Source organism: Centroberyx gerrardi, chromosome 6 (assembly GCF_048128805.1).
Source record: "Centroberyx gerrardi isolate f3 chromosome 6, fCenGer3.hap1.cur.20231027, whole genome shotgun sequence".
NCBI lineage: Eukaryota > Metazoa > Chordata > Actinopteri > Beryciformes > Berycidae > Centroberyx > Centroberyx gerrardi.
The window spans coordinates 23,499,210-23,516,000 of NC_136002.1; the positions used below are offsets into that span (position 1 = coordinate 23,499,210).

General features: G+C 44.1%; 3 protein-coding genes across 3 annotated transcripts in view; 2 read left to right on the forward strand and 1 right to left on the reverse strand.

Annotated features, from left to right (window-relative positions):
• The window catches only part of nxn (nucleoredoxin), a 52,101-nt gene extending 41,524 nt beyond the window's left edge, over positions 1 to 10,577 (forward strand). Inside the window, exons 3-8 of the mRNA XM_071914644.2 lie at positions 375 to 508; positions 2,462 to 2,562; positions 3,114 to 3,220; positions 4,184 to 4,363; positions 5,014 to 5,138; positions 9,464 to 10,577. Of these exons, the coding sequence (XP_071770745.1) occupies positions 375 to 508; positions 2,462 to 2,562; positions 3,114 to 3,220; positions 4,184 to 4,363; positions 5,014 to 5,138; positions 9,464 to 9,646 (830 nt within the window). The 3' untranslated portion in view covers positions 9,647 to 10,577. The remainder of the gene's footprint in view (positions 1 to 374; positions 509 to 2,461; positions 2,563 to 3,113; positions 3,221 to 4,183; positions 4,364 to 5,013; positions 5,139 to 9,463) is intronic.
• Positions 10,578 to 10,743: 166 nt separating this feature from the next.
• Positions 10,744 to 13,386, reverse strand: mrm3a (mitochondrial rRNA methyltransferase 3a). The gene is made up of 4 exons (XM_071914649.2): positions 12,994 to 13,386; positions 12,202 to 12,446; positions 11,955 to 12,116; positions 10,744 to 11,842 (listed from the first exon to the last, which is right to left on the reverse strand). Exons 1-4 carry the CDS (start codon positions 13,383 to 13,385, stop codon positions 11,244 to 11,246), a joined length of 1,398 nt encoding a protein of 465 aa, XP_071770750.1. The 5' UTR covers position 13,386; the 3' UTR covers positions 10,744 to 11,243.
• A 530-nt stretch (positions 13,387 to 13,916) lies between these two features.
• On the forward strand, positions 13,917 to 16,698 carry glod4 (glyoxalase domain containing 4). Its single transcript, XM_071914634.2, has 9 exons — positions 13,917 to 14,042; positions 14,270 to 14,319; positions 14,413 to 14,533; positions 14,645 to 14,789; positions 15,240 to 15,376; positions 15,531 to 15,617; positions 15,724 to 15,837; positions 15,916 to 16,002; positions 16,101 to 16,698. Exons 1-9 carry the CDS (start codon positions 13,953 to 13,955, stop codon positions 16,164 to 16,166), a joined length of 897 nt encoding a protein of 298 aa, XP_071770735.2. The 5' UTR covers positions 13,917 to 13,952; the 3' UTR covers positions 16,167 to 16,698.
• Positions 16,699 to 16,791: the final 93 nt, after the last annotated feature.

Consider the following 16,791-nt stretch of genomic DNA (forward strand, 5'->3'; position numbering starts at 1 on the left):
CGAGAGGGGGGTATTGCTGGCAGCAGCCCTCATTCGCTCGGGAGGCATGGCTTTCAGTCATCATTAAAACCACATTTTGCATCTGCTGTGCGGTCGCATTTCCAAAAGCAGATGACACCCGTCACAAAAGAGCCTGCGAGTAGTGTATGCACGACAAATGCACATGATTTTATTTAACATCTAATAGCCACGACAGAGAGACGGACAAAGTGCTCTGGTCCTGAATGAGGGATTGTGAGACAGAAAAGCTTTCCTCTCCTCTCTGTCCACTTACCTGACACATGGCTCTTTCTATTCTTTCTTCACCTATTTTTTTCCCCCTACTCCTTCCTTCCCCTTCCCCTTCTCATCGCTCCCTCCATTCTCTTCTTCAGGCCTGGAGTTCCCCTGGGGTCCGAAGCCGTTTGCGGAGGTGGTGGCAGGGCCTCTGCTCAGGAACAACAGGCAGACGACAGACAGCAGCTCTCTGGAGGGACACTATGTGGGAGTGTACTTCTCAGCACACTGGGTGAGTGTGGAGAGCAGGGACGGAGGACAAAGAGAGAGCAGAGAAGGGGCAGGGAACGGACCCTGGTTTTACCTTTCGGGCCCCTAACTATGCTGTGACTTAAGCTCTATCTCTATCAAAACATTGAGGCATCAGGAAGAAGCAGAGCAGTCGTCATGACGGATAAAGGCCAGGGCCAGGACAGTGGAGGGTGGAGGGCCTCCATTGTGTTAGCATGTGTACATTAACAGCGGTTAGCTATCCTTGTCTTTGCTTTTCACCACCTCCTCTGGCCCTTTTAAAATAGGCATCAGTCACCACACCCTACTGACATCAGGCTATTGTCTCTGTCTGTGCTGGGCCTGCTGATAGCTTGTGAAGGTCATGACTCAGTGATGCATGAGAGGCTTTATATCATTGGTGAGCTGTTCCTGATGAGATACAGTGCAGGCTCCTGCTGATGAAGCCAGTCTCCACAGCAGCTGCCAGAGCCGCAGCCTCAGAGACCGGCCCTTCAGAACCGTGACGCCTGAAGGCTGGCTCAACCCCCAAACACATACAAATTGAAAAGGACAAGTCACAAAAGCCATTACATGAGACCATTTGTGGTATTTTAACACCACAGTCCCCCTGGTTACTCGTGTAAATCTAGCTGCCATTAAAATAATATTACAAGCATGACATGCCAGTACCTGGCCTTGGCGTCCATTTACACATACAAGTATGTTAAGTTTTTCCCCTATGTTCTCGGGACCTGAAATGGCCCGTGGCAGGGAACAGTGACCCATATTTCACGGCCCATTTGTCATTGTCACTTGCAGTTTTGGGTACTGTTACTTTTAGAAGTGACTCATTATAATACAACTTCATTTTAAAAAGTAAGTTGTTAAGTCACAAACATTACCAAAAAGCTCATAAAAGATGTCTTTGCACTGTTGCAGGTGTTGTAATTCTTTTAAATAAAGAAATGCAACAGGGTGCAAAGAATCAACAAATTAGAATAGATGTCATACTTATTTACACACTAGAGATAATAGCAATATGATTTGAACTAATGTACAAGAGACTACAACTTACTTAATTGAAAACAAAAACTTAGTAACTAATAATATGTATCAAAAAACTAGCATGTTAAGTTACTCGTTGCCATTTAAAAAGTAATGCAATTACACAATGCATTGCTTAGTATTTATCAATACACAGGATATGATGTAACTATCCATAATCCAAGGTGAGCATTCATATAGAGGCACAATTCAGAGTTCAACAGAATGATATACTACCATGCAAATCAGTAGCATAGCAAACATCCATCATAAATCTACAGGAGCATAAGACAGGCAGCAACATTCACCAGCTACCTACTCTAGTTTTACTCTTGTTTACATCTTACCCCAAACATGGATCTTTTACTCTTTACTGTGTATGATATAAATAATCAGCATTTTGTATTTTACTATATTCACCAGTGTGATGGAGACAGCGAGGGAGGGAGTTTGAAATGCTGAGAGAGAATCCAGTGTGTAGGAGAGGGAGATCGATTGGAAGCTAGACTAGTCTGGTTGTTTTCCTTCCTGCGCTGCTGCCATGGCATACTGATGTCATCTTAATGCCAGCCATACCGCCACTCCCCCTGCTTGGCTGGAGTGTGGGCTCTCAAAACACACCCACACACACACGCACACACACACACATACACACACACACACTGAACAACCGCAAATGCCTCCGAGCTAAAGCATTACAGCAGGATTAGTGTTTTAAGAGAGTGTATCTGAAAGGAGGTGGATACAAAAGGAGAGAGTATTCGTAGTTTCTGGAAAGATGTTTGGTAACATGGAGGGGGGGAGTCAGGAAACACCCGGGGCAATGGAGACCTCAGCAGCAATCCTAAATATTTGTCACCATCTGTATATTCGCACCATTATCATACCCTGTACACACTCTCTCCCTCTCTCTCTCTCTGTGTGTTAGTGCCCACCATGCCGCAGTTTGACCCGGGTGTTGGTGGAATCATATCGAACTGTCAAGGAATCGGGTCAGAAGTTTGAGATCGTGTTTGTCAGCGCTGACAGGTGAGATTCACTGTGGCAGTATATAGGCTGTCATACTTTTTCTCACACACACACACACATACACACAGTATCAGATCTCTGTCTCTGTCTGTCATGGAGACACACACAGACTGCTAATTTCTACCTGCCAGTCCCTCATGCAGGACCATCATTATAAACACATGTTTCGCAGCCAAGCTTTGTTCAAACCCACAGAACCTTATTTTAAATTCTAGTCAAGATCCCAAGGTTTCCAAAGATACCAAATATGTCATGCTGAATCACAGGGACATGTGTATATAATGGTGCACAAACAACTAGATTTTTTCCATTTGATGTAATGGTGCGGCCATAAAAAAAATGGCACCTTGGGTTTGAATATTTCACGAATGAAGCGTTGGAACGAGCAGATACAGAATATGTATTTGACATTGTTGTACAGTATGGGGAAAAAAATTCTAACTTTGAAATAACTAATTTAAGGGGAAACTCAGAGTGCAAGGGGCTAATGGAGATTGCCAGGTCAACATCTCAATTGTTGCTGTTTGTTTGGTGTTTTCCAACCCTTCCAGGTCGGAGGAGTCCTTTAAGCAGTACTTCAGTGAGATGCCGTGGTTGGCGGTGCCATATTCAGACGAGGCTCGACGATCACGACTCAATAGACTCTATGGAATACAAGGTATTTTACAGCCTCTTCCTGTGCGTTGCTTCAGACGTTCAAGCTGAGAGAGAGAGAGAGAGAGAGAGAGAGAGAGAATGAAATGCTAGACGTTTCTCTGCCTGGTTTAATAATGTCATGTACTGAAACGGCACAATGGCTGCCAGTTCTGGGAACAGCGATGCAGATAGGCCCTGCAGCCTGAGGAATGTGGGCCGGTAATCAAGTTTACTGTTTCCCTCTCTGCGGAAGGGCTGTTTCTCTCCCTCTGCGCCTCTCTCTTTCTCTTTCTCTGATTCCCTCTTCTGTCCGGACAGAGGAGTGTGGACGCAGTTAGTGAGCTCTTTGGCTCTTTGCCTCTCCTGAATGGAATGTGAGGAATGCACAGAGGACGAGTTGATACTGCCCCCCCCCCACCCATCCCTCCCCCACCCTCCCCCACCCTCCCCCACCCTCCCTGCACTCAAACCCCTGCAATTCATGCAAGCCCCCACCTCTGTTCTGTAGCCTTTACTCCACATGTGCGCACACACACACACACACACACACACACACACACACACACACGCACACACACAAAACCACACGCTCTCTTCCCTCCCGGATGGTGTCTGTTTCTGATAAGGCTGTTAATATGGCGGTGTGATTCTAATCAGAAAGATGGTGGGAGTGAGATGGGTTGGTTATAAAAAAAAAGAAAAAAAATCCCTCTTCCTGAATAGTGGGCAGAACACAGAGAGAGAGCTGGAAGAGCCACAGGAGCAAGAGCTGGTCAGAGAACGGGGGCGGACTAAAAACTCCTTCTCACGTCCACACAACAAAAAAATCTCAGCGGGAGAGGGAACAGTCTGCATCATGAAGCAATAATTGAGGGAAACAAGGGGAGGGTGACTTCCACCATGACTCCCACTCTCTTGCCCAATCATGCACTCCTCTCTTTTTTTCTATCGTCTTCATCCCTTCTTTTCTCCTCTCCCTCCTCAGGTATTCCCACCCTGATCCTGTTGGACACAGAAGGTCATATGATCACACGACAGGGCCGTGTGGAGGTGCTGAACGACCCGGAGTGCCGGCTCTTCCCCTGGCACCCCCGGCCCGTACTGGAGCTCAGCGAATCCAACGCCGTGCAGCTCCACGAGGGGCCCTGCCTCGTACTGTTTGTGGGTGAGTCGACGGGCATTTAATGCAGCGCAGCTCCGCATGGGGCCCCGCCTGGCGCTCCTCGTGGGTGAATGAATTGGCATTTATGTGCAGCAGATTGAATGTCAGAGTCTATGGAAAATTCTTCCGGAGTCAAAGGTCCACGTGAAATGTTTCTTCTATTTGCCGCTATGCAATTACAGAAGGTGCAAAGACCCATAATGTAATAGATTTGTGAACAGCATCACAAACTATTTAGACAGTTTGCTGTTGCGAGGACTGAGAGGGAATAGTTCGCTCTGGATTTTGGCTGTGACACTGCAAGTGGCTTAGGTCAGAGTTGGACGAGGGAACGATCAAACAAGACAAGACAATAACACACCAAAGTCAGAACAAAGTGGTGGGGCGCACAGTGATGACCTCAAACTTTTAGGCCACCCTGCTGTCCCCTGGGCTCAGACTGGATGGGGCAGTGAGACAGAGACCATCTGTACAGATCCTTTTACCTTTTCATTCCCCTCACCTCTTCCTCCCTCCCCGCTTTCTCCTTTCACTCATCGGTGCATTTTTTTTCTCTCCCAGGTGGCCTCTTTTTGTTTTTTTGTTTTTTCCCCCCTCTCTGTCTGCTTCTCATACTTTAACGTCTTTATTTCCCTCCTCCCCGGTTTGTTCAGACGCAGAGGAGGAAGGAGAGTTGGAGCCAGCCAAGGAGTTGATTCAGCCAATCGCAGAGAAGCTCATGGCCAAGTATAAAGCCAAGGAGGAGGAGACGCCGCTGCTGTTCTTTGTGGCTGGGGAGGTGAGATACAGGCCACTCAAGACAGTACAACACAAATCCACACAGACTTACTTAGCTCAGTTTGCATTCTTGTGTAACGTACCTCATCCGTGAGCGTTGTGCTGTAAAGGGCCATCTGCTTCAGTTATCACATATAATGCTCTGGTTGGACGTATCTGCACTCACCACCTCTGCAATTGTTGAAATAGTAACATTAGAGAGGCCCCCTTTTGAGCCTCTTAAACTTGCGAGTGAGACACTCAATCCCATCCGTGACCCAGAATTCAACTGGGTGCCTCATTCACAGTAGGTAGGTCCACAGGGTGCCAGCAGACTTGCTCTGACTCCTTTGCACTGCTTCCAAATCAGCCTTCCATCTCCTCCTTTATCTTCTGCCCCCGTCTGCCGTGTGTGGGAGGGAACATGGAGTTTTCATAACTCTTGTTATCTCATGTTGTTCCACCTCGACCTTTCCAGAACTTGTGGAGTTAGCAGCAACAGCAGCCATAATTGCCAGATTAGCTCCCCCTCCTCCTCCCCGGAGCTCCCCTTCTTCCCATTCTGTCTGCCCAGCGCTCTGGGAGGACAGTACTGGTTTCTCATGTCACACAGCAAGGCCGGGGGCTTAGGTTTCAGCCATGGGGCTTGCACATGTGCTAACTGTCTGACCCTCTGCATGTCTGTCCAAGGCTGCTGCACTCTGATGTCAGCCTTGAAATGTCACAGACGCACACAGACCAAGGACAAGCTCCTTTTTTATTTGTCAGAGGGACAAACAAGAGTTGAGACAAAATAGTTCCATTCATTGTCTGTTATATTTGATAGGATATGTATTTGCAAATATGTATTTGTCACACACAAAGACAAACATTTTTGCACTCAGTTTGTAGTGACTCTGAGACTTGTTGAGTTGAAAGGTCAGTGTTGTGGTCAAGGTTTGCTTTGTTTCTCCTTGTAGCACATGTGGGGGGCAGGTATAGTTTTTCATAGCAGCAGCGCAGGTATCATTTCCTAACGTCTGGGTCAACCGGCTATGAAATCACCAGGTTTCTTTTCCAGATTGGGCTCGCTGTCAGATATCGCTTCCTACCACAGGGGTTGTGTTCTGTCCTTCAAAGACTGAGCTTACAGGCTCTTGGCCTGGGTGAGGCCTGCTACTCGCATGCTGCCTGCCAGGCCAGCTGCTGGGTTTACTGTGTCCATGAGACAGCAGTATGCTGGCAGTCCCTCTGGGGGAGCCCAGCCTGAGCAGAATGACAGAGGATCTCGTTACTCGACTCAAAATGTTGCACAGTCTGGCTCTGCGAAAACCGGTGTAGTATACTGATTTATAATTGCAAAATAACAGCAGAAAAGATCATTAGTCTTTTTTCTCATTTCTGCTGTATACTGGCTGTTGCATGCAAAATGAGCTCCCGCAGTATTATCCATTCACATGAGAATTGAATTGATTTTGTCGCAGGCAGCAATGTCTGTTGCCTGTGATTCTGCTCCTCAAAGCTTAGTTTTCCCATCTTTCATTGTTTTGTTCCTCATTGAAATAGAACGATCTCTTTGACCTTGGGGTGTAATGGATTGCATATGCACACAAGTCTTTGTGCATTATGAACCAGACCAGCCTCGCCAATAGTTATTTAATTCTAAACACATTGTGGCCTTTTAAAATCGGTGGACTCTTGTTTCTTTTATTTGTTAAAAACAAAAAACACTCAAAAACGCAATGCCAGCCTTAGCATTAAAGCTCTGGTTTGAGCTTGATACAATAAATCTTCTAATATTTTCTAATTCATTTTTAACACTAATCATTTCAATATTTTACAGTAATTATATGTATGGAGGATAATTATTTTTCATGGAGGGTCACAAAGAATTTATCATGGCTTTGTCGCCTTTTTTTTTAATAACTATGACTAAGCTGAAAGTTGATGCCCTATCTAATTCAATAGATGGTCTTTAGTCACTCTAATTTGCTGGCTATTATATCCCTCATTTATGCACATCAGGCAGTGATTTTATGGTTTTTTGTCAAGTCCCCTAGTAATACGGATTGATAGGCTATTGCTTAACCAATCATATCACTGTTGATAATATTGCGAATTTCACAATGACAACTCCTCAGACCTCAGAGTTGACCAATCGGATGGATGCAACCCTGACCCGCTGGCCAATGGGAGGTTTATTATCATTATCAGTTCAGGCCTTATCAGATGGCCGTCGTCTGTGAAACGCCACAGTGCTTCAATGGGCAGAATAAGCCTGACACGGCACAGCAGGTTCCACACGGTAAACACACGCTGAGCCTTATCACAGCTGCGGCTGCAGGCTACAGCAGAGAGGCCCTTTGTCTTTTTGTTCTGAGCCGAGCTGCAGAGGGCGGGGGCCGCTGGAATGGCTGCAGCCGTTGCACCTCACGAGAAGCAGTTTACACAAGCAGAGCAGCCGCACAAAAGAAGATGCATGACTTCCTACCGAGGCGAAGACTGACGCAGAGATTATATCTCCTCGTATCGGAGAGGCTGGAAAGGCCACGGTGACAGATTGTGGGATTTCTCTCTTTGTGGTTCCTTTCCACAGTGTGCCCAGATGATCTATAATCTACGCACAGTATGGCTGCAAGAGAGCATGCAAGAGAAACATTGTTTTTGTAGTATGAGAATCTAGTAACGTTTCACCCGTAAAAATATTCTCCTTAGTGACAGCTCACATCTGCGAGTACAAAGTGGTCAATGTGTAATGATTTGCAGCATAATAAAACGGGAAAGATTTAGAGGAAGTGAGCTCCCTACAACAAAATACCACAGTGCAACTCCTCTGTTCCATCTGTTAGCAGTTTTGCAAAGTAGAGGTCACAAACTTCATGTTGGCATCCTTATCCTTTTTAGGTAGCAGTGCAGCCAAGCTATTCAATGAGAAGTCTGAGAGCTGATTGTGTGGTTTGATCCATTTAGGAAGAATAGCTGCAGATTTTGAGATAACCGGGAGAGACACAACAGCAAGACCTGAAAGAAAGGATCGCTTCAGAGTTAGAATATGCACCAGGAAATCTATCCAAACTGGATATGACTTTAACTTTGTTATGACAATACACACATTGGCGCATAAATCAGCCAGCCACAATAACTAACAGTATAAACATCACAGGCCCTGCTTCTCTGAGAAGTCCAACTCTTTGCTGCAGTGCCACCCGCTGGCCCTTTCCTGTTAGTTCTGCATTTTCAATGTAATCTTTTCCATATGAAATTGATCTTCAGTCTTTCCAAGTCTCTCTCTGAGCCAAAAGGCTTAGCTGAGGGGAAATCAGGTCATCCTGTCATGAGGAAGTGACAGACTCTCAAACGATCGTAGATACAAGTCTAGCACATAAAAGGGTGAAATGTGTGACCTCACAAAACTCAACACATGAAACCCCTTCTGCTTAGAGAACAGATTGGACTGTAATAATGCATCTGCATCTGTTGAGGCGGTAATGCCACTTCCAAAAGCACTTCAGGAACTATAGCTGAATTACGAAACATTGTTTTTTTTCTTCTTCAGTCTGGATAATTAATGGCCCTTCCAAGCGTGTTTGAAAGTTGCTGCCTGTCTGCTGTAGTGTTGGAGTGATTCATTTCTGTTACCTATGGTTACTGGGGTTGTAATCCTAACTTGTTAAAGGGTGAAAGGTGAGATCAAGCCTCAGGCAGACCAAGAGTGAAGACCTTTAAAAAAAGCCATAAAAGACAGTAAAGAGATTAAAAAAAAGGGTGCCCTCCACCAAACGTTCATCCCACAGCACTCTATTTTTAACATATTCCTTCAGAAAACACAAGTACACACACACTGCTGTCTCTCCTGCCCACATGTGCTGATCAAATAGACTGTGATGTGCCTCTGATTTCCCAGCCTGATGTGAGTGAACCTTTTTAAAGAGTGGGATGTTGTTGGACCCCCACCTGGTTCCCTCCCGTCTCCACAGCGCTCACACACAGCGGGGTGTATGACTAAGCGGAGGCTCTCTGGTTTCTCTGGGCAGGCTGCCTGCAGGAAGAGGGCGAGAGCAGAGTTTCTCCTTCACAACTGACTATTAATGACATTGTGCTTTTTTTCAGTTCTGAATTTATGGGGTAAACTTAACGTGCCATAGTTCACATAATGGATGCTGTCAGTTTTCTTTGCCAAAAGCAAGTCACAACTGATTAGCAGCAGAGAAGTGCGCAGTCTAGAGTGTCTTCTCTTCTGGAGCTTATCCAGTGTTTGCCTTGCATGTTTGTCAAAGTAGTTCACATCCCCAGTGAGGAATGCACCGTTATAACATGGTGTGACATTGCACTAATCTCTGAATCTTGTTTTTTTTTCTATCACCGCAGGATGACATGAGCGACTCTCTGCGGGACTACACTAACCTCCCAGAAGCAGCACCTCTGCTCACTATCCTGGACATGTCTGCCCGAGCCAAGTACGTTCGGGACGTAGAGGAGATCACGCCGGCTGTAGTGGAGCAATTTGTCGGCGACTTCCTAGCCGAGAAGCTCAAACCAGAGCCCATCTAAAGAGGAAGTCCGAACATAGATGGGATATATATGGGACTCAATACTCACTCCATCATCAAACCCTGACCCGTTGCTACGCCCCTCACCCTTCCCAGCCTCGCATCTCTCCCACCCCCCCCCCCCCTCCCCACTTTGTCAGACTGTTAGAGAGACGTCTCACTTTTTACTGACATTTTAACATTTTTTAGACATGTCCCTCTTTCATGGAGTCCTCTCCTTCTCCTGTGGTGCCTTGCATTGACTATAGCCCCTACAGTAATATATATGGAGATTATGTTGCTTTTTTGGCATTCAAGCATTTGTATTTTTTTTTTTTTTTTTTTTTCACTCAATAGCATTTCTGAATTCCATAAGAAACCAGAGAGTTACCCAGTGGACCTACATATTCAAATGACTCTTTGCTTTCTGTTTTATCCACAAGATCCTTGTTACTTTTGGTTTCTGAAGTATGTTGAAAGAATAAAATGATTGCAACATTTTTTTCAGTTGTAATTCACATGTACACACGGTGCAAATGTGCTGAACCTCAGTTGGATGTAGCCGTCAGCCTTTATGGTCCTATTTGTTAAAAAAGAAAAGGAAAAAAAAAAAAAGAAGTATGACAGGGGCACATACAGTAAAGAACACATGATATTTGCTTGTGATAGACCAATGACTGATGTTTAAAACCCTGTGTCTTGTTGTGTGTCATGATGTGAGTGAAAGTCATCTCTAGCCAGTTGTTAACGGTGGTTCTCATCTCAAAAGTCATTATGAGGATTTTCTGTGAAGGTCCCCTTATGAAAAAGGCCAGATATTTTTGAAGGCACAAAAGTGGCATTTGAAATTTGAAAAAAAAAAAAAAAAGTGTTGAATGTATAAATCCCTATATTCTGTTACTCCCAGGTTGTATCTCAAGTCATGACTTCTCACAACGATTAAAAATTCACTGTCAAGCACAACGTTCTGTTCCTGTATCATAAGCTCCATCAATAAGGTTAGTTCTTGGATATGTGAAATACACGCAGTGCCATGACTCACCAATTCCTTGGTTAGAAGTATTTAACCAGAAAGCGTCAGACTCTTGGGCTTAAAGAAACAAAGCCAATTTTGCATTTATTATGTTAATATGTAAACCGCAGCTAGGATGGAAACTTATTTTGACCATAGACTTTTCTCCATTAATTTCAGTGGCTTCTGCATACTTGCACATACATATTGAAGACAATGCAGATTATACAGAGCAAAGGATAGACATAAGACACAGTATATCAGGTCCAAATATGTACTTATTGTAAATATGTACAATGCATTCATTAGTTGAAGTCCCAAACATTTCTCTCACCAAATTCAAAGCGTTCTTCCCGGCCGCACTGGCAGGAATAAAACACGTGGCAAATACGCAGACAGGACAAGTTATGAATTTCACTTGACAGTCATTTAACAAACCGCTGATTTAAATTCACTCAATGTTTTATTGTTAGCAGAACAGGGTAGCGAATGGAAACTGAATCAATCAGTTTAATTCAGCCTGAGGTCATACGGGGGTTTTGTTAATGTGCGCACATGGAAAAAGTGAACACCAGAAGTCACCCACACTGGCGTTTCCAGGGAAAAATCATAACTTTTGCTGTACTTTGTATTTCCCTTTCCTTCCAGATGTCTCCATTAGTTTTAACAGTTGTTTCCTGCCCTCAAACAAAAGGATACTGGCTGCCATGGCCGAATTCAAACTGTCCACCTCAGGAACCACAGGGATAAAGAGTCTTTGACCCGCAGTTTTCCCAGCCAGCTGGACTGCTTCTAGACTCAGACCGTGCGTCTCGCCTCCGATCACAAGAGCAGTGGGACTCTGAGCCCAGCTGTCATGGTACAGCTTGGTGTCCACTCTGGGAAGTGAGAGTCCAACGTCTTCACAATCTGAATCAGAATCTGAATCAGAGTCGTATTCCTCGTAGCGCATGTTTTTGCGATTAGGCCTTGTGCTGACCCACCCATAGTCTCCGGCCTTGGAGGGTTTGGAGGAAACCTTAACTTGTGCTTCTGCTGCTCCTCCAGTTCTCTCAGAGCCGCAGCAGTTATCAGCCACATGGACAGTCACAGGTTTAGGGAGGTGACTTTCAATGTCATTCCAGTCCAAGCTGGGATAGATGGGGAGGCGGAAATGGGCTCCCATTGCTGCACGCAACACTTTAGGCTCCCAAGCGTCCACACAACCTGTTGGGGGGAGAAATAAGATTTGGAAAATTACTAACAAAGCAGCAGAGCATTCTATGAGCTGAGTAAACTGTTGTTCACTCCTTTTAGTTGATTACAAGATCCAGCCTACCCTTGGTGAGCAGGACATCATGGCAACCAGCAGCAGCAGCACATCGCAGAATCGTCCCGAGGTTGCCCGGGTCTCGGATGTTGTCGCATATCAGGGACAACGGCACCGACTGACCCGTCTGTGGGAACTTCAGCCGTGACGGGTCTGGGAGAGAAAATATGGCTGCAGAAGAAGAGGGGGAAATCAGTACCAATACAGTGCGTCTCTGCATCAGAATGAACCACAAAATTAAAAGTGTGAATGTTACCTATTACTCCTTGTGGCGCCACAACGTCAGACCAGATCTTAATGTCTTCAAACTTGACTTTGACTAGAGTGGCCCTCTTCAGCCTGTCTAGGGGCAGCTCGCGCAGCCGATCCACCGTACTGAAGAAAACCATCTGTGGGTTGGCACCGGCCTCCAGGGCGTCACAGATCAAACGTCTGCCTTCCAGTAGGATTTTACCCTGGTGCTCCCGAAACGTCCTGGAACGGGCAACACTCACCAACCTCCTGAAGGAGAGGAAATGGAGGGAGAAACAGATGTTTTACAGCTACTGTAAGCATCCAGTGTGAACACATAATTATCTTTGAAACATTGTGAATGTTAGGCCACCCTGTCTTAGGCAAAATGCAGCAACTGCCAACTGACTGAGTGAAACAGAGAAAAAATGGCTTTAACGTTTTCAAACAAATGACTTGTATGATCTTTGAAAATGAGGTAACTTGCTGACCGAGAGTTATTATTCTTTATCCTCCTCTGATCTAATGCTGACAATGTGTATGTAGCCTATATGATGATGAACATAATGTAGTATGTATATATGATGTAGTATGATATATAGTGATGTATGTATATGACGGTGGTATGTAAAACCCTTTGAGACATGCTTGTGATAAAGGGCTATATAAATAAACATGACTTGACTTGACAGAAAAATTACAAAATCTAATTTTCAAGATGGAAGTTGGAATGCCTTTTTTCTTTGTAGGGCAGCACTGTGGCCTGCGACAATCATGAAGATTATTCAATGTTGCTTTCATATTATAACACACTTACGACAGCCTTTTATCCCCGGGGAAAGCCCTCTCGAAGCGAAGTCCTTCAACTTGATCCTTTGAAACAGTAAAGTTAGCATGCCCCAGAGCAGACTGCATGCTGCTGCCACTGCTCCTCGACTTGGTGAAGACATTTCCATCAGGAGCCTCAGCTTTAGAGGTGAGTTTTGGCTCCTTGTCCCTCTTGATGTTGTGTCCAGTCGTCTGAGATTGAGGCCGAGGCGTCTGGAGGATTTTACCAGTCTCACTGTCGGGAAACAACACTTTGACAGGTTTCCTTCTCAATCCGCGTACATACCTTTTTGATTCCACTGTGTAGCTGCTGCCCCTCGTTAGCAAAACATTTCGCTCTAAGGAGAGGAGACATATCATGCTTCTCATGTACGCTGCCATGTTTGACGTTTCTTCTTCTATCTTGTCCTAGCTTTGAGAACCAAGACTACATACCGCCACCTTCTGCTCTGTGTGTGTAATGTTAAAACGTTTACGTATCTCATGGTCCTGGTTAAATATCTTTAGTCCTTCGAATTCTGGCGGTGGGTTTAATATCGTAAGTGTCCTAATTTTCGTTTTTATAAATGTATAAAGTTTGGTGAAAAACAGAAGTCTCTGATTTAACGCTTCACATTTAGTGCGCACGCGTAAACTCGCGAGAGGACGCGATAAGTTGGTTGATACCATTTACCCTAACTAGGGGGACCGTTGATTTAAACAATTTGTGTTTTTATGCTTTATTCTGGCGTAATGTCGTTGCAGTTGTACACAATGGCATAGAAAATGGCGTAAATAACAATACTTGAAATAAAATCAAACTTTTTAGTCGTAAACCCCTGTTGTTGTGTGTTGTGTTTCCACAAATCGACGACAGAAAAATCGATCATCCAGGACGCTCAATCGTGCCCTGCACACCGATCGGTGGTACAGAGTACAGAAATACTAATATCTGTCATCGTGTCAAATATGGCTTTGAGGCGAGCGTTGCATTTCGTTTTTAAAGTTGGTGACAGGGGCAAAACAGCCACATTTTACCGAGATGTACTGGGCATGAAGGTACTTTTTCCTAGATTCAGCTCATGGTCAGATATGACTAACTCATTCATCAACTTTTGTCGTTGTTGGATGTTGATCAGCTACACTGTTGCACAACCTTACATTGTTATGGCTGTTTGCTGTTATGGTTGTGATCAGATGTGTGTGACATCGTCGCATGAAACTGAAGAATATGTCGATAAATGGTTTATGTTGACTGTTCTTGTTGGCTTCGTTATCCATTTCAGATTTTACGTCATGAGGAGTTTGAAGAAGGCTGCAAAGCAACTTGTAATGGGTACATTGATCTTTGACCTGAGTGTAACACAGGGTTATACCTGCGTTGTTATATCCTTATGCTAACTCTGCCTTCATCCATGTATCCATACAGTCCTTATGATGGAAAATGGAGTAAGACAATGGTTGGCTTTGGTCAAGAGGATGACCATTTTGTTGCTGAACTGACATACAATTATGGAGTGGGAGAGTATCATCTTGGTAATGATTTCTTGGTGAGTGAGCATTCATTTGGAAACTGTACGTAGGACAATGGAAACACATTGAATGTCATACAAGTACAGTAGCCTACAAAAGGGATATTGCCAACCTTGTGTTGATTTTAGGGGCTCACACTGCAGTCAAGCCAAGCTGTCAGTAATGCTAAGCGTGTGGGGTGGCCCCTCACTGAAGTAGGAGAAGGGCTGTACCTGGCCGAGGCCCCAGGAGGGTATCGCTTCTACCTGCTGGACAAGGAACAGCCTGCTAATGGTGAGTCTCACAGCCTCAGGTTTGTCCCTTCACTTTCTGCACTGAGGGGAGATATCATTGTATTTTATCAGGGTTTTTAAAGTACTGCACTACTACGTTTTATCACTTTGTAACTAGTAGATCAGGAGCCCAACTGGTTCATACTGAAATAATTGCAAACTACTCAGATGTCATGGTTATTATTATGGAAGTAACGCTCATAATCATTATTTACTGAATGGGAATTTCAGCTGGACAAGTGACGACATGTTCACACAGTACAAAGAATTGTGTATGATGATATCTTCCATGCATAAAGCATTTTGTACTGAGCAGTAAGTACAGAAATAAGCGCAGTGCGGTAGGTAGGTTAGCATGCAGTACAGACTCTGTCGGGATACTGCATACTGTTCTCGCCTCCATTCTTGTTTGCAAACCATGTAGCATTTTGTTCTGTTCGCTTGTCCCAAGACCCTGTGCAGAAGGTTTGCCTGGCAGTGTCAGACCTCCAGAGATCAACCCACTACTGGACTGCACTCCTGGGGATGAAGCTGATGGAGAAGAATGAGGAGAAGAAAACAGTGCTGATGGGATTCGCAGACACTCAAGTGAGTCAAAAGAAACAAAATCTCAAAGGAATAATATCTCTCTCTATATATATATATATATATATATATATATGTAGAGAGAGAGAGAGAGAGAGAGAGAGATATTATATATATAATATATATATTTTGTGTTGTTTTTTGTCTATTTATGCAGTGTAAGCTGGAGCTTCACGATGTTGGTGGGACAGTAGATCATGGAACAGCCTTTGGAAGAATAGCATTTTCATGCCCACGAGAGCAAGTAAAATATTATTATCTTGCAAATAAATCTTTTATTTTTTGTTAACATTGGAGAAACATAATAATAATTGTCATCGTCATCATCAATATTGCACTATATTCCTCAGTTGCCTGACCTTGAGGGCTTGATGAAAAAGGAAAATCAGAAAATCCTCACACCATTAGTCAGCTTGGATACTCCTGGAAAAGCCACAGTGGAAGTGGTCATTTTGGCCGACCCAGTAAGTGCATTACCAAATGTTTTAATCATGTAAAATGAGTCTGAGTGTAAACTGTCAACTGTATAATGTTTGGTTTAGGACAGCCATGAGATTTGCTTTGTGGGAGACGAGGCTTTCAGGCAGCTCTCCATGGTGGACCCCAAAGGAAATGCATTGCTTGATAAGGTTGGTACTGCTCCAACATTTCGTTCTACATTAAATATTCAGCATGATTTGGCTTTTCACTGTGCCTCTTCTCTTTATGCTTTTAAATTTGTTTTTAGGCTATGGCTGAAGATAAAAGCGATGAGTGGTTTGCCAAGCACAACAGGCAGAAAGCTGCTGCGTGAGCTGAAGTGGCTTGCCTGGAAATCTGTCCCTCACTAGGATGTGTTTCCTCACCAGTTCATAAGAGATGCAAGGCACCTGTAGTATTAATTCCTCTTGAATTGTTTACACATTTATTTTCCTGTGAAGGCACGCCTTGAGGCGCAGTTGCACTTGACAGTACTTGGTAAATAGACCACTTGTTCAGTTTGATGGGTTTTTTTTCCAATGTACAATACTGTTCACAATAAGAGAGAAAGATGGAAAAAACACTCCACTGAATATGACTTCATTATAAAAAAGTATGACAAGTGTCAAACCATTGTATGTTGTGAAATTTGAATCCGTTCCTGCATCATAATAATGTTGACATAGTGTGCTGTTGACAGTTGAATTCATACAGTATCATGCAGTGTTAGGAAATAGTTCAACTATGTAGTTGAGCTATTAGTTTAAGTTACATGGTTGGACGCTGAATATATCAGTTAGAAAAATCAACTTATATGATTCCTTTAGTAGAAATGCTATCTTTTGTCTAACTTTTTCCTCTGTGAAATAAATTGTCAAACTATGACAAGCTTTACTGATCAGACACTGTGTGTGATTTTTCTATGCTGTATGTGTGGACTGGAGGTGAATTGTGGAATA

Excerpts from the sequence above, each read along its gene's own strand:
- mrm3a (XM_071914649.2), bottom strand. The coding sequence starts at position 13,385 with ATGGCAGCGTACATGAGAAGCATGATATGTCTCCTCTCCTTAGAGCGA. Across the intron at positions 12,447-12,993 it reads CCCGGGGATAAAAGGCTGTC|GAGGTTGGTGAGTGTTGCCC; the intron begins GTAAGTGTGTTA and ends CCTCTCCTTCAG. Across the intron at positions 11,843-11,954 it reads TGATGTCCTGCTCACCAAGG|GTTGTGTGGACGCTTGGGAG; the intron begins GTAGGCTGGATC and ends TCCCCCCAACAG.
- glod4 (XM_071914634.2), top strand. The coding sequence starts at position 13,953 with ATGGCTTTGAGGCGAGCGTTGCATTTCGTTTTTAAAGTTGGTGACAGG. Across the intron at positions 14,320-14,412 it reads TGCAAAGCAACTTGTAATGG|TCCTTATGATGGAAAATGGA; the intron begins GTACATTGATCT and ends GTATCCATACAG. Across the intron at positions 14,534-14,644 it reads ATCTTGGTAATGATTTCTTG|GGGCTCACACTGCAGTCAAG; the intron begins GTGAGTGAGCAT and ends TGTTGATTTTAG.